Here is a 16,531-nt window from a genome sequence, read left to right as displayed (position 1 = left end):
CATGGGACAGAATGACGATTGCCACTGAGTTAACTGCAAAAGATAGGAGGAACATATATCATAAGAGGCGTCTTCCCTTTCTGGACATAGCGTGCATTTTTGCAGCATTAAAGCACGGTTAGGGTCTCGGCCGTTTCCAGATTCCCTCGCAAACTCAAAACACTCTCTCAAATAGGAGAACATGATTCGTCTCGGGTCATTCCCTGCATTATGGAACGGAGCTATTGATGTTTCACTGATTTGCATTCAGAAGAATAATAATGTGAATATTCAAGCATGATCAAAGCACAGCATTAATTTCTACATGGAAAATTACTAAAATAAGAGACGATATGTTTTTTTATAGAGACGTGGTTAGACACTTATTGCCTCTTGTTTGCGTTCCTATCTTCAGGTGAAATACATGTCAAATCTTTTGCCCATGCTTATTATTATGGAAACCACACCAAAACTGTGTAGGTGTGACTTAACTGAAAATAACGAGTCTCTACTGCATGGATACGAAAAGGATTAGGGTTGACCCAATAAAATAATTTCAAAATTTCGAGGGGTTCGAGATTTTGAACGTGGATAAGATAACTGTAACACCTATGAGGTTATGCAAGTCTCAGTTTTATCAAAACCAGGCGAAACTATTTATGGATCCACAAAAAATATTCCACAGGCAATATTTTATTCATGAATGGTGTGAAGGTGGAATTACTACAACATAGTATCATAGAGTACTTAAAGTACAGAAGGAGGACTTTGGCACATTATGTAGGAACTGGCTCTCTGAAAGAACGTTCAAACGAGTACCACAACGCTGTCCTACCCATGTAACATTATACATTATTTATTTAATTTGCATGCCGATTTCCTTTCCATACCTAAAAAGGACCTTCCTCCACCATTTTTTAAGGACGTTCAAACCATATTTCAACAACAGTCTAGCTGAAAATAAAGTCACATCTCTTTCACGCGTTGCGCCGATGATGTTGCATCTCTTCTCTAGTTCTTGATGCTCTCTTGAGTGGGAGCAGTTTCTCATTATTTAGTCTATCTGTACCGCTCAGGATCTTGAATATCCACATCAAATGGCGTCTCAGCCTTATTTTCTCCAAAGAAGATAGACGCACTCTCTCCAATCAATCCACATATCTACAGTTCGTTTTCTCTGGAATCAGTCCTGGGAATTTCCTCCATCCACTTTCTAAAGCCTTCTCATCCTTCCTCAAGCACAGTGTACATACATAGATGGAGCGTGTGTAAAATGTTAATTAAAAGTTAAAACTTGTTCAAGGAGCGGGTTTTCACCATGGCGAGGAAGGAATGGAGATTAGAACAGCTGGAATGGAGAGGCTTTGAGGCCGAAGATAAAGATTGAAGTAAACCAGCTGGGATGAGTTTCCACGTTTTATGATTTAAACTTGAGCATTTCATGGTCATAGATATGATTTCACTCGTAATGTTTGTATGGATAACCTCTTAAAAAATACTAAGCCCAGGACCTAATGATTCTCAGGACCACACTTGGGGAAGAAGATCAATCGTTACCAGACAATGCGATCATTAACTTTCCTTAGGATGAGTAAAGTATCTTCCCAGACTGAATTATATTGTGCATTGACAAATTTTGGTCTGCTATCCAGTTACTGACCCAAACACAGGACTATTTTAGTTTGCCAAACACTAACACATCATTACTGGAGTCAGATGCTATATTCCAGTTTGTCACAACATTCAGTATAACTTATGTCAACTCATCGCCTTGGAAATTCCTTTCCCGATGTTTGTTTTTCCTGCTTCGATGTTTGATTCAACAGAAACACTATTGCACTGAATCCAACAACTTAATGACATGGGTAAGCTCGAAATAGTTGGTGCAACACAATATGACCACAAGAATAATTCAAGAAATTCAATTGCTACAAATACTTTGTTGCATTAGAGTCTAAATAATTCTGACAATTCAACACAATGCACCATTATAAGAAACCGATTTATAGCAGAAACAAGCTTATGTACTGTACAGCTGTACTACACAACTTATTTTAGCTACTTACCTGGAACACCAACTAATGCAAGAAGCAGATAGAATATTTTCCTGACCCATTGAATTGGTCGATGCATTTTCTGTGTGGAATGACCCTCACCCTTTGTTCAGCAGATTATACCTCTGAATTAATATCTGATGTGATTCGTTCCAGTACACTAGCATTTATACCTTCCCTGGATCTCCACGGAGATACTGATGTTGCAAGAATGTTCAAAAACTTGTTTTCCTTATAATAGGACAAACAAATTATGACAACAGAACAAGTTCCCAGTGGATGGAATGAACGAAGCACTGAGACTAAATTGAATCCCTACTTGTTTCATTTATTGAACAAACGTCACGACATGCAATGCTTAATTATAACTGGAGACTGTATTAAACAGCGAACAGAAGTGATGTAATCATCCTGCAACCATCATGACTCCCATGCCTCGGTCTCATGTCAGTTCAATGGTAACAGGAGGACAAGGACTGGGAGTTGAATGGCCAAAGCTACTCAGTATTCTAAAAGGACAGACAGGATAGAACAGGAGGCTGCGGTGTTTTACTGGTTAAATATGACAACAAAGCTGTATTAAGAAATTATATTGGCATTAATGACTAACAAGTTGCATCGATTTGGGCGGAAATAGAAGAAAAACAAAGGAAATAGCGTCCAGATAGGAGTAAATTGAGGTTCCCCGCATTACTTCTGAAGTGGGGTATCGTACAAAGCAAGACATAATGAGGGCTTGTGAGAAAGGTGCAGTGGTAATCACGGGTGATTTATATATGCATATTGACAGGATTAATTAAATTAGCAAAGGGAATCACTTTAAACGCCACCAGTGTTTCAGACAATATCTCCCACCTAACTTAGAAATCATAGAAATCCTACAGTGCAGAAGGAGGCCATTCGGCCCATCGAGTCTGCACCGACCACAATCCCACCCAGGCCCTACCCCCACATATTTTACCCGCTAATCCCTCCAACCTACGCATCTCAGGACTCCAAGGGGCAATTTTTAACTTGGCCAATCAACCTAACCCGCACATCTTTGGACTGTGAGAGGAAACCGGAGCAAACCCACGCAGACACGAGGAGAATGTGCAAACTCCACACAGACAGTGACCCGAGCCGGGAATCGAACCCAGGACCCTGGAGCTGTGAAGCAGCAGTGCTAACCACTGTGCTACCGTGCCGCCCTGCACTGCAGCTGTTCTGTGCCAAATGTCATCTCATCCTATCCTTAGAGTTCATTAATTATGGTTGAAATCATCCCTTGTCCTTTCGAATTATCAACATAAACCTAATGATACACCATCGCTCACGTTTTTCTATATACCCAGCTTGGCTCACCTCATCCCAAGAAAGTAGTCTGGCAATGCCTCCTCTCTCTTTAGATCAGCAGCTTATTGCAATAAACTTATCCTGAACACCCTTTGAAAACTCTTGCCCACCTTTGCCCTTTACAATACTATTAAAACACATGTGCAATCAAATGACTGAAAACCCGAAATACAAGTATCATACAATCCTCTCAAATCTCTGTAAAATCCTCAGAAATGTGTCTATCTATGGCTTGCATAGCAACTGGTGTCCTGGAAACTGCACTAAGTTAAATGGATGGTGAAAATTGAAAAGATGAAAAAAGGGCCTGCAATATACGAGGGCCAAACAATCCAGGTTTCATGGATCTGAGGCCTGCAGTCAATCGATGCAGAGATAGAGTATGCATTGCTTCTGAAATTCTGAACTGATCCAGATTCTGAAAATATCAGTGTTTTGGAAAATGGCACCGTAACCTGTCTGTTCATGGAATGAGGAAGACAGAAGACAGAACATTCCAGAACAATGGGCCGAATGTCTGTCATTGGGAAAATACACGAATTCATTAAAGAAAAGAGCAGCAAGAAATTTAGAAAATCAGAACAACATCGAGAGCAGGAAATATGGTTTCACGAAAGAAACATTGTGTTTTAAGTATTTATTAGAATGTTCTGAGGATATATCAGTCAGATTGGGAAATGGACATCAATGAATCTAATGCATTTATATTTCGGAAAAAAAAGATATTGCGTTAATATGCCACATAAAAGGTGCTCTCAGTATTAATAGATTAGCGTGGATATAGGTTTGGTTCATTAATTGGAATCATAGAATTGGGGTAAACAGTTCATTTTAAGTTTGGTATAAAGTAAGCATTGAATTCACAGGGATGAAACCTTCTGGTTCACTGATTTGCAATCAATATGAATTAATTAAATGCATTCAATTCTCCAAAAAATTCTAAGATTGGTGGAAAACTACACAGTTATGAGGAGAACAGAAAGTTCCTGCAGATTAAATGAAGGGGCATAATTTGAACGTGTGACACACAATGTGGGAAATTTGATGTTGCCCACTTGGTTAGGTCGATTACAAAAGCAGAGCATTATTCACATTGAAAGACACTGCAGAATGCTGTGATACAGAGAGACAAAGATGTCCTGGTACACGAATGACAAATTCATAGAATCATAGAGTCCACACAGTGCAGAACAAGGTAATTCGGCCCATTGAGTCTGCAAAGATTTTCTCACAGAGAATTTTACCCAAGCACACAACCCCACGCTTTTCCATGGCTAATCAATCTAACCTCGTGACCTTGAGAAAATAAGGGGCAATTTAGCATGGGCATTCGACTGAACCTGCACATCGTTGGATATTGGGAGGAAACCGGAGCACCCAGAGGAAAAATATGCAAACAGGAGAGAATGTCAAACTCCACACAGTCAGTCACCCAAGGCCGCAATTAAACGCTGGTCCGAGCGCGGGGCGGCTGCTGTGCGAATCACTGTGCCACCGTGCGGCCCAATCAGTCATATCAGCAATTATGTTATTTCTTCGTGAGACATGATTCATATGTCGAATGGTCCCTTACTTCTGGGTCTGACGACCAAATAGCCTTAGTTGAAAGGACAAGAGTTCTATGTCCTGCATGTTTAGGAAGGAACGAGAGAAGTGTTTTGTTGGCTGGAGTTTGGTGGAGGCCTGCCAGTAAACACATTTTGAAACGGAAGAGGAACAGGGAGAGGCACGAAAAAGAAAGAAAAGCAATATTGTTTGTCCGATCAAGCCTGTGCCGACACACAATGCTTTTCTAAACTAAGGATTTTTTTTTCCTCTACGCTGTCTGTATCCCTCTATTCCCTGCCTATTCGTGTATCTATCTGTCTAGATGCTTTTCAATCAATGCTATTGTATCTGCTGCTATCACCTCCTCCTGCAGCGTAATACAGGCACTTACCACCCGCTCTGCTAAAAAAAAATCTTGCCTCTCACATCTCTTTCAAATTTTCCCCATTATCCCATAAAAATGTGTCCTGTCGCAATTGACATTTCTACCATGAGAACAAAAGATTCCGACAAGACATTCTACCGATTACTCTCATAATTTTGTAAACTTCTATCAGGTCGACCCTCAGCTTTCACCAAAAAGAATCTGTGGTTAGTGAATAAAGTTGAAGATTTTGAGAATGGAGCAGCAGGATATGGTGCATGTAGCGGAGGTTTTGTTTGAAGGAACGAATAAGCGAAATGCTAGATTCCTTTCTGGAGGGCAAAGAGTGAGGACAGTATTTTGGGAAATGCAGCAGAATGACTCGTGTCTTTTCAGACCATAGTGTGGGGTTTCAACATCTGAGGTTTAGAAAACCATTTCAGAAGCTCAGAAGTTGCATCATCCAAACAAGTACAAAGGTTAAGGAAAAAATATACAAAGGCTGCACAGAAGCAAACGAAACGGAAGTATGGTCAATGTCACTGTGGAATTCTGTTTTATAGTAAGTATTCATGCCGAGTCTATTCACTGAAATTGAGATAGAGAATTCCGGAAAGGGAAGGAAAGTGGCACTCATGGAAAGTACGAATGTGTCTGTGGAACATCAATTCGATGAAAGAAGAAAATGACCAAAGTGTGCTGCCCTGCGTGAAAGAAGGAAATGGCAGAGATTGAATCTTTAATATTTCTAATCGAGAGGTGAAAAGGCAACATAAGTATACCAGAGACTGGCAAGGCGAGAGGAAGATTTAAAATCAAACTATTTGAGTCCAAATCACCCAATACATTTGTTCAGGATATGGGAGATGGAGAGAAAGAGTAAAACGCGCGGAGAAATAATGCAAGGGCTGGAGTGTTCAGTAACATCGATTAGAGAAGGTGAAGTTGATCTCCTTCCAACAAAGAAGGATTAGATAAAATGTGGTAGAGGATTTCAAAATCACAACCAGGTAGATTGAAACAAAAAACGATTTCCATTGGCAAACATGTCACAATCTAAATGACACAGTTTTAATCTGCTGCCAAATGAGTCAACGCTTGCTTTAGCCAGAACATGGTGAGGATGCTAAATAAACTGGCTGAGAGTGTGAAGTGAGAATCAAATAGAAGCAAACTGGATAATAAGGGCAAATTGCAGGACATTGATGAGTAGAGGGGAAATGAGATGGGATTACATGACATAGAAGCCAGTCAGCAAGAACAACACAGGCTAGAAGGCCAACTGCTGCGATACAAACATTACATGATGTGTTTTCCATAGGAGAAAAGAGCAGCCATACACATCCTGTAAAGACACATTGTCAATAGGGAACTCTGAAGTTAGGGATTAGTGAAAGTTCTTGAAGGATGAAGGCCGTTCATTAGAACAAAAGATTATTCATTAAAACACATGAGATCTAAATCCCCAAAACTTCTCTTCTCTGAGTAGATCAAACCCACCTCCTGTAAGTTGTTATTGAAGACCATTACCTCTGCATTATTTTCCAAGAAGTGTTTGAAGAAAAGTTTCAATTGTTGTTTAAAACAGCAACCAATTATATTTGCATGTGATCAAACTCGTCCAGTTTTTGGTGAAGGGTCTGTGTGGGGATACAATTCAATCATAGCATTTATAAATTCCATCAAAAAGGAATTAACTCGGCTGTCATAATCTGTTTGTTCAATGATTACAAAAAGAACGAGCGGCACGGTAGCACAGTGGTTAGCACTGCTGCTTCACAGCTCCAGAGACCCGGGTTCGATTCCCGGCTTGGCTCACTGTCTGTGTGGAGTTTGCACGTTCTCCCCGTGTCTGCATGGGTTTCCTACGGGTGCTCCGGTTTCCTCCCACAGTCCAAAGATGTGCGCGTTAGGTTGATTGGCCATGCTAAAATTGCCCCTTAGTGTCCTGAGATGCGTAGGTTAGAGAGATTAGTGGGTAAAATATGTAGGGATATGGGGGTAGGGCCTGGGTGGGATTGTGGTCGGTGCAGACTCGATGGGCCGAATGCCCTCTTTCTGTACTGTAGGGTTTCTATGATTCTATGAACGACTTGAATTTCAACTTTAAACTTTAATTTCGCTAAGGCGACATTGGAGAGTACAAATTATTAGCAGGTATAAATGGACGGAACGTCACGGTGTATGGGTCAAGGACATTTGTTCAAAGGACGGTAAATAAGTAAGTAGAAACAATAAAACATATCAAGGACCAATTGGAGAAAAAGACTAGAAATTTCTAGATGCCCTGCCGTGATTACACAGTCGGACTCACAGATGGCAAATTGACAATGATGGAAGGCAGCATATGGATTCTAGGAAATAAATTAATAGGAGGAAGCAGAAACGTAAAGCAGATGTGAACACATGACAAAACCTTACATCGAGGAACTGAGAAGAAAAAATAAGAGGATAGTCAGAATATTCCCCTGAAGGATCACCTGTGAAACAGCAAGCACATGATATCCTACACCTCTGGTTGTTTGGTTCGCAACTCTTCAGGTATTCTCGAGCAGTAAAAGAAAATGAGTTTTTTATAAATCGAAAGGTTGGAGATGCTCGAGATGCTGGGGATGCTGGAAATCATAGGGTGTCAATATGAGGTGAGAATTAAGGTGACGGGGTGGGGGGGGGGGGAGAGAAACAAAAGTGTCCAAAGGGGCATTTTTTTCACACAGAGGTTGGTGGTCTGGAACAAGCTGCCAGAGGTAGAATTTTACAATTTTATGTGTTAAGAAGCATTTAGATAGTTGCATGTGTACGATGGGTATAGAGGGATATGGGCCAAATGCGGGCAATTGGGATTAGCTGAGTGTTTAAAAAAAATAAGGGCGGCTTGGACAAGTTGGGCCGAAGTGCCCGTTTGCATGCTGTCATCCTCTATTATTTATGTATTTATATCGTAATTTGTAGCAACATGTAATCTATGCTCTCCGCATTTATCGCACCTGATCTCTGGCAATCTCTATTCCTTCCATCTTCTGGCCACTACCCACCCCGTCACCCATGCACCCCTCTTCCATGCCCCTGCCAACGCAGGCCGTCGTTCAGTATTCTTATGATCATGTCGTCACGAGCCGTAGCCCAGGAGATTGGGTGGGCAGCTGTGACCTTCCGCAGACTTGGGGAGGGGTGGGAAGGGGTGGGGGTGGTGGTGGGGAGAGGAGGAACAATGGGAAGAGAAACCTAGGTGTTTGGTAGGAGGAGGTACATTTGCTTTGATTACTGAATTTTCACCAACTCCACCCCTGTCTCTGGAAACTGTTCCTGATCAACCGGCACGCAGAATCTTGAGAGTTGACCCTGAGATGAGCTCCTAATCTTATAATCGCATTGTCATCTTTTTTTTTTCTCTCCGGAAGGCCGCCTCATTACTTCATAAAAACTAATACGGGATGTTGGCATAACTGCCTTTGCTGTATTTCGTTCCCAAATCTAGTTGCCCTTGGGAAGTTGGTGGAGAACTCAATTCTTAAATGACTGCATTCCCTGAGTTGTAGGCACACCCGCAGTTCAGTTACAAAGTGAATTCCAGGATTTTGTTTGAGCAGCAGTGAAGAAGCAGCGATATATTTCCAATCAGGCTGGTGAGTCCAGTGGTCGTGTTCCCAGTTACCTATTGCTCTTGACTTTCAGGATGGTAGTGGTCATGTGTTTGCAAGCTGAGGGAACATGTAAGTGGCGCATACGGCAGCCAGTTCTCATCAGTAAGAGTTTTAACAACACCAGGTTAAAGTCCAACAGGTTTATTTGGCAGCAAATACCATTAGCTTTCGGAGCACTGCTCCTTCGTCAGATGGAGTGGAAATGTGGAAATGAAAAAGGAGCATAGCTCCGAAAGCCAATGGTATTTGCTACCAAATAAACCTGTTGGACTTTAACCTGGTGTTGTTAGAACTCTATCCACATCAATTCTCATCAGTGGCAAAGGGATTGAATGGTTGTGTAATAGGTAGCAACATTACCGGTTGCTTTGTCCTGACTGTGTCAAGCTTTCATCCAGGCAAGTGGGAAGCATTCCAGAATAATGCCTTAAAATGCTTTGGGTAGTCAGAAAGTGAGTTTCTTTCGAAAGGATACCCTTGCCTTTGACCTGCTCATGTCGCCACATTATTTAAGTGGTTAACCTAGTTCAGTTTTTGTTAATAGCAACCCCCAGAATGTTAATCGTGTCCCTGTCTCAGATAAACCCTGTCTCAGTGTATTTGCTGTGCAATCCTTCATCCATTTCTTTCATTTATCCAGACCCGTCTGGTTCAAAGCAATGCCTCCTATTCTCTGGGTGTCTACTCTCCATATCCTCGAAAGCATCAATCTCCGTGACTAAAATCACACTAAGTCCCATATACCTATCATTCTCCTGATATTCTGAACTGCATTGTTTTCTGACCAGAAACAATTAAATGTTAAAAATTTTATATTTATTTTGAAGAGCTTTCACATCCTCATCCATCTTTATCTCAATAAACTTCTCCAGTCCTACACACCTACTTATCGCTGTAATGTATGCCAATCAAAAAAAGATGACTATGCGATTAGAAGATTAGGAGCTCATCTCGGGGTCAACTGGTGCAGAAGGTGAAGTCGCACGGGATCAGAGGTGAGCTGGCAAGGTGGATACAAAACTGGCTCGGTCAAAGAAGACAGAGGGTAGAAGTGGAAGGATATGTTTCTGAATGGAGGGCTGTGACAAGTGGTGTTCCTCAGCGATCAGTGCTGGGACCTTTGCTGTTTGTAATATATATAAATTATTTGGAGTAAAATGTAACTGATTGATCAGTAAGTTTGCTGACGACACAAAGGTTGGTGGATTTGCAGATAGCGATGAGGAACATCAGAGGATACAGCAGGATATAGATCAGTTGGAGACTTGAGCGGAGAGATGGCAGATGGAGTTTAATCCGGACAAAAGTGAGGTAATTCATTTTGGAAGGTCTAATACAGATAGGAAATATACAGCAAATGGAAGAGCCCTTAAGAGTATTGATAGGCAAAGGGATCTGGGTGGACAGGTACACAGGTCACCGAAAGTGGCAATGCAGGTGGAGAAGGTTGTCAAGAAGGCATACGTTATGCTTGCCTTCATCAGCCGGGGCATTGAGTGTAAAAATTGGCAAGTCATGTTGCAGATTTATTGAACCTCAGTTCGACCGCACTTAGAATATAGTATTCAATTCTAGTCGCCACACTACCAGAAGGATGTGGAGGCTTTGTAAAGGGTACAGAAAAGATTTGCCAGGATGTCGCCTGGTATGGAAGGCATTAGCTATGAGGAGAGGTTGGAGAAACTTGGTTTGTTCTCACTGGAGCGACGGAGGTTGAGGGGAGACCTGATAGAAGCCCGCAAGATTATGAGAGGCAATGAGAGAGTGCATAGTCAGAAGCTTTTTCCCAGGGTGGAAGAGTCAATTACTAGGGGACATAGGTTTAAGATGCGAAGGGCAAGTTTTAAAGGAGATGCACAAGGCATATTTTTTACACAGCGAATAATGGGTGCCTGGAACTCGATGCAAGGGGAGGTAGTGGAAGCTGATACGGTAGTAACTTTTAAGGGGCGTCTTGACAAGTACATGAAAAGGCTGGGCACAGAGGGATATGGTCCCCGGAAGGGTAGGGTGTTATAGTTAAGTCGGGCAGCATGGACGGTGTATGCTTGGAGGGCTGAAGGGCCTGTTCCTGTGCTGTAATTTTCTTTGTTCTTTTTTCTTTGTTCTATCAGCAGAGTCAGTCCCACCTCTGTAAGTTCCTCGTGCCCTATCATTCTCTGTACCTCTGAAATCACCCCTGAACGTGAAATCCCACATATAACCATCACTGAGTGGAGCAAACGTCCGAGATCTGTAACAAACTGCGTTACCTTCAACCCTCCCTCACCAAAATGTTTCAGCCTACTACCCTCCTTCTGTCTGTCAGCTGCTCAAACAGCGAGCACACTTATATCCTTATTGTTTTCTTCACTCCCCACAAACCTCCAGGATGCCTCTGACTCAGCGTTGTCCAGGCTCGAAACGTCAGCATTGTTTTGCCTCCGCAGATGCTATCCTACCTGTTGTATTTCTCCAGCATTTTCTGTTTTTGCTTCAGATTCAAGCATCGCACTATTTTGAGTTAAATACAGGAGATCGGTTCACCTCCCCCATCGTTTTCCATTTGCATTCAGTCCACCAATGTAGCTTTCAGCGATCTGAGTGGAACAATTTGTATCAAAAAGCCATTCAACCTATCTCTCTTGCCTGTCATGTAATGAGAAGCTCACATTCCCTCCAATTATCCGATTATCTCCATGAATTGGTGTAAAGATTTTTATTTGGAACACATATTTGAAGAGGCTTGGAATGCTTGACGGCATGAAATTACTTAAATGCATCTCTCTTCTCATTTCTGGCTCTCTTGCTACCACTGTAACCATCCGCTCCCCCCTACTCTCTCTCTCTTAGACACACACATGCACACACACACACGCACGCACACACACACTTTATCTCTCCACCTCTCTCTCTATTACAATTTCTCCTTCCATTTGCTTCAAGCCGCCTCATCAACCGCCCTCAGCATTCCATCGAGTTTTGACACTCTCGTCATCGCTGTCTGCCCACCTACGACCTCTTCCCTTAGACATTGTAGAGAGTGATTTACTCTGTACCTATACCATTTGTTTTGTCATTTAAGCATTTGATGGCACGATGTAGCGTTAGTCTGCATCAAACCCCGTGATGAACCGATTCTGCAATGTTTCGTGAGACATTTGTCAAGAGCCTTTACTGTGGAACTATACCTGATGTTTGACTGTCCTGGCTGTGCATGATTGGAACAGCGAAGCGAGCGAGTGTCTCGTGTATCCCCCTCAGGTTTCCCTCATCTATTCTATATTAGAAAAACAACACTCATGAGTCATTCTGTGAGATTGATACATTTGTTAACTACCTTTCTGCATTGTACATTTATCAGATCGTCCAAACTGGGACAAACCAAGAAATATGAAGTTGAGAACACAAAAACTAAAAAAGCAGAGGTCCCATGAACTGTTCATGAATAGAAAGCACGAAGCTCAACCCAAGGATTTCAAAAGAGCAGCGAGGCTAAATGAGCATCAGCAGAATTCGGAGTATATATATATATTTCGAAGTCGCAATTGATCAGCTGCTTTACATGAATGCGTTCATGTTTGACAAACATACATTTTGATTTTAGAGGAGTTGGAAGGAGGGATGACGAGGGCACTGTCGCTGGTGTAGTGCAAATGAATAATAGCAAGTCTGAAGACAAGTTCGCTCAAAGGTTCAGGGCGATGGAGAAAGCGGGCGATATGTGTCTGTCAGTAGCAGGAAAATAAAGGTCAATTGCCAATGGGTAGCTTCGACACTGGAAGGCTGTTTCTGGTGAGGTTCTGTAGGTCTACATAGTTCCAGTGTCAAGGTATTTGAAGAAGATGAAGATTTAAGAGGTTTTCGAAGTTTTGCATAAAACAACGTCAACAATTGCATAAAAATGAGAACTGATAAGATTGTTGATATGCAAATTACCTTCGCAGCAGGGAATCATGTGTTTTTCCTAAGTTACTGTTCGAACAATTCAGCAAAGACCTTTCTGTTCCAAAGTGATGAAAAACTGGAGAGATAAGAATATAATTTATGGTTATATGCTGGGCCAAGGCATAATTGATTAGAATAAGAGCAACGTGGACTTATAGCATATTTCTACAGGTTTCTTCAAAGTGGAAGGAGAGGAAAACAGCCGGTAATCAGTCAAGATCATAATCAACCAGTTGGGAAGCAGAATTCTCCCAAGGAACATAATTCTTGGCTTCAAGCAATTGTTAGATTCCCGAATCAAAGCCCTAGGCTGAGCCACCAGAATGTTGCTTAAACCTGAGGGTAACATGTGGCCAATAACTATTTGCTGTATTTACCTCAAACTTATATAATATAGGATGCTGACTTGGGGCAAGATATGTTTCTCAGAATTCAGGAAGATAGGTAGGAAACAAAGAGGGGAGAATTTAGTTCCCTAAAATGCTATATGTGCGTGGCGTTCTCGGCTGTGACAACCTTTGTCGTATTGCAGCATTTCTTATTGTTCTCTGCTTTCATTTACATTAACAAACATTATTTTGTTTCACTTGACAGGCTTTGGGATACACTTGCATCTAACGTCAGATGGATTCTTAACAAAACTGGTGGCTCATTGGCGGACTTGAAAAAGGATTGTTCCATGTGTGTTCGCAATTGTGTGACTTTTAAAATAAATGACAGTGGAGAAACTGTTGAATCATGTGAGGTAGTATGTGCTGAAAAGGGTGTGATTGCAACATGGCTGTAACAATAGGTACGACATGACCGAGAACAAAGTATATAAAATTGGATGATTTCTTAATTGTAACTAAAGCTATATCGATGCAAATGATAGATGTGTTACAGCGAGTGTTATCTGCATGGTGCAAGATATCCGATGTACATGGAAGTACAGTGAAACTTTTAAATGTTCATGTGTTGCCGGATAGACAAAGTTTTCAAAAGGTGTGGCAATTGTGTGGCCAAAAAAAAATACAAAGAAAAATAGAAATGGGGAAAGTTGAAAAACAGGAAGAAAGAGTGAGGGTAAAGGAAAACAAAGGGAGAACATTTCAAATAAACCTTACGATGACAACATTTGAATTGGAATGGCAGATGTTAGAAAATGAAGAGAAAAAAAAGAGAGACTTGGAGCTTCAGCTTAAAGCCCTGAGCTTTAAAGCAGAGACAGTAGGGCAGCTTGAGGAAGAAATTAGTTCGAGAGAAGTAATAGTTCGGAGATGCTTAGATCGGACTGGGACTTAAAATGTTTGATGTAAAAGGCGTGAGCGGTTTACCAATTCATCTGAGAAATGACAGAGCAAAATCAAATGGTCACAAGTGATTTAGCATTGCGCTTACAGAAAAAAATCTCCTTCATAGTGATAATGAATAACATGTGTCTCTGTCAGAAGAAATGTATGGGGACTTTGGAATGGTGAAGAAAGATGCATTAAGTGCTTAAATTAGCACCGAAACCTTACTGAGAAAAGTTCTAAGATGTAGCAAAACCGGCTGGACAGTCTTACATTAATTTTAAAAGATTCAACACAGTGATTTTGATGGTGGGCTACAAACAATAAGAATAGAAGCAAATTATGAAGCTCTTAGAGAGATAATTCCATGAAAATCATTTAAAGACGGATTACCTGCAGGGATAATGCCTGATTTGGAGGGGAAAGAAAGTTTTACGAATTTCAGCAAGTCGATAAACACATTGATGATAATCAATCAGTTCATCCATCAAATACTTTATTTAGAAACTCATTTAGACCTGAAAGGGAGAGAAAATGGGAGGCTGAGAAAATAGGTCAGTCAAGTAATGGGATAACTGATCAATAGCTTCAAAGAGATTGCACGTCAGAATAAAAAGTTGGAATTGACTGGACATGGGAAATGCGGAGCGATGGATGTTTTCATTGTAATAAAATGAGTAATGCGATTCCAACGTGGCAGGTTTTATCCGGCAGCACAATTTGAATTGTATGCCTTAAGAAATCTAATTGTGTTGTGCATTTAAGAAATGTTTTTGTTGAGGATCAGCGTGAAATGCAGGTGGCTGATCTATTTATGTATTTGAAAAGACAGTATTTTCATATTTAGTTAATAAGATAGGGAAATATTAAAATATTGAGAGATACAGGAGCAAGTCAATTACTCATGCTACGGAATAAAAATATGTTATCCACAGACAGGACATTGAAGGAAATTTTTCTGGGTGGCAATATTTAGTTAGTTCCATTGTTAAAGAGATTTTGACGAATAGTTTGAAGACAGGAGCCGTGATTTTATGAGTCGTTAAACATTGCCCATTTCAGAAGTTCAATAGACTTTGTAGCTAAATTTTTTCAAACATTTCGCAAATCAAAGAAAAGGTCGAACATGTCGCAACTCAAAGACAAGCTGCAATGGATCAAGCAACTTTAATATTACAGCTCTTTTTTCAGGAATCTTTTGCAAAAGTTCTTGTCAACTGGGTAGGATCACTTTCGAAAAGCAGATGTCGGGATCAATACTTACTAACCAAAGATGTATCCACTCGGTTTTGTGAAACCATAGCTTTAAAAATCGTTACAGCAAAAACGGTAGCTCGAGAATTAATTCGCACTTCATGAGATGGCATTACGAAACAGATTTAATTGAATGAACGGTCAAATTTTATGTCAGGGAAATAATGAATTGCTGAGATGTAAACCATATAAATCAACGGAGTAGCATCCAGAGTCATAAGGGGCAGTAGAGAGATGACATGAATCTTTGAAAGAAAAGAGAGAGCAGAGTCAGGATTGAAGTCATGTCTGAAAAAAGAATTCATTTTTCATAATTTGCCATTAGCACATAAGTCTCGTTCTTTCCAATTCAATGTATAGCTCTGAAGTGAAAAGACCATTTACATCACTCCACGTTGTTGAGTAGCAACTGCACTTGTGGACTATATGCCAAATTTCAGAGAAAAAGAGAACAAGAGAGAGAGAGAGAGGGAGAGAGAGAGAGAGAGAGAGAGAGTCGTAATTTTGTGGCGGATGAGAAAGTGCTACAGCTATTGCCACTGTTGCATAAACCATTGAAAGCGAGTTTTAATGGACGACAATGGGCAACGAAACTGTTTTGCCTGAAGCATTTGGGACACACATTAGATAGATGTAACTTTCATGGAGAATGTCACATTAATATGATTAAAAGGTACTTTGAAAGTGGAGATGAGGCCAATCGTTAGATTTTGCTGGCAATGGAGGTAGGAAAGAATAAAGTTTCCAAATTTATTTATTAGTGCCACAAGTCGGCTTATGTTAACACTGTAATCAAGTTACTGTGAAAGTCCCCCAGTTAACAAACTCTGGCGCTTGTTCGCGTGCACTGAAGGATATTTTTACATGGTCAATGCACATAATCAGCATATCTTTTGGATTGTTGGATGAAACCGGAACACTTGGATGAATCCCATGCGGACACGCAGAGAATGTACAAACTCCACACACAATGACCCGAGGCCGAAATTTAACCTGAGTCCCTGGCGTGATGACACAGCATTAATAACCAATGTGTCACCATGTCGCCCTGAGAAGGATTACGTTCTGAGAGTGGCTTTGCTGGAGTCTGTTTGGGTAAAGATTGCGGACTGCAACATTTTATCTAAGGTGCCTTGCAGATAAGAGATGAAG

At 41.0% G+C, this 16,531-nt stretch overlaps 1 protein-coding gene across 1 annotated transcript in view; it reads right to left on the bottom strand.

Moving 5' to 3' along the window:
* LOC144505380 (putative G-protein coupled receptor 139) overlaps positions 1-16,531 on the bottom strand; it is a 96,230-nt gene that overhangs the window by 863 nt on the left and 78,836 nt on the right. Inside the window, exons 2-3 of the mRNA XM_078231496.1 lie at positions 2,207-2,264; positions 1-33 (exon numbers count right to left, since the gene is read on the bottom strand). The exon at positions 1-33 is cut by the window's left edge and continues 863 nt beyond it. Coding sequence (XP_078087622.1) covers positions 1-33; positions 2,207-2,264 — 91 coding nt within the window. The remainder of the gene's footprint in view (positions 34-2,206; positions 2,265-16,531) is intronic.

Source organism: Mustelus asterias, chromosome 16 (assembly GCF_964213995.1).
Source record: "Mustelus asterias chromosome 16, sMusAst1.hap1.1, whole genome shotgun sequence".
In the NCBI taxonomy this organism is placed as follows: domain Eukaryota; kingdom Metazoa; phylum Chordata; class Chondrichthyes; order Carcharhiniformes; family Triakidae; genus Mustelus; species Mustelus asterias.
This window is presented reverse-complemented; position numbering and strand designations above follow the sequence as displayed.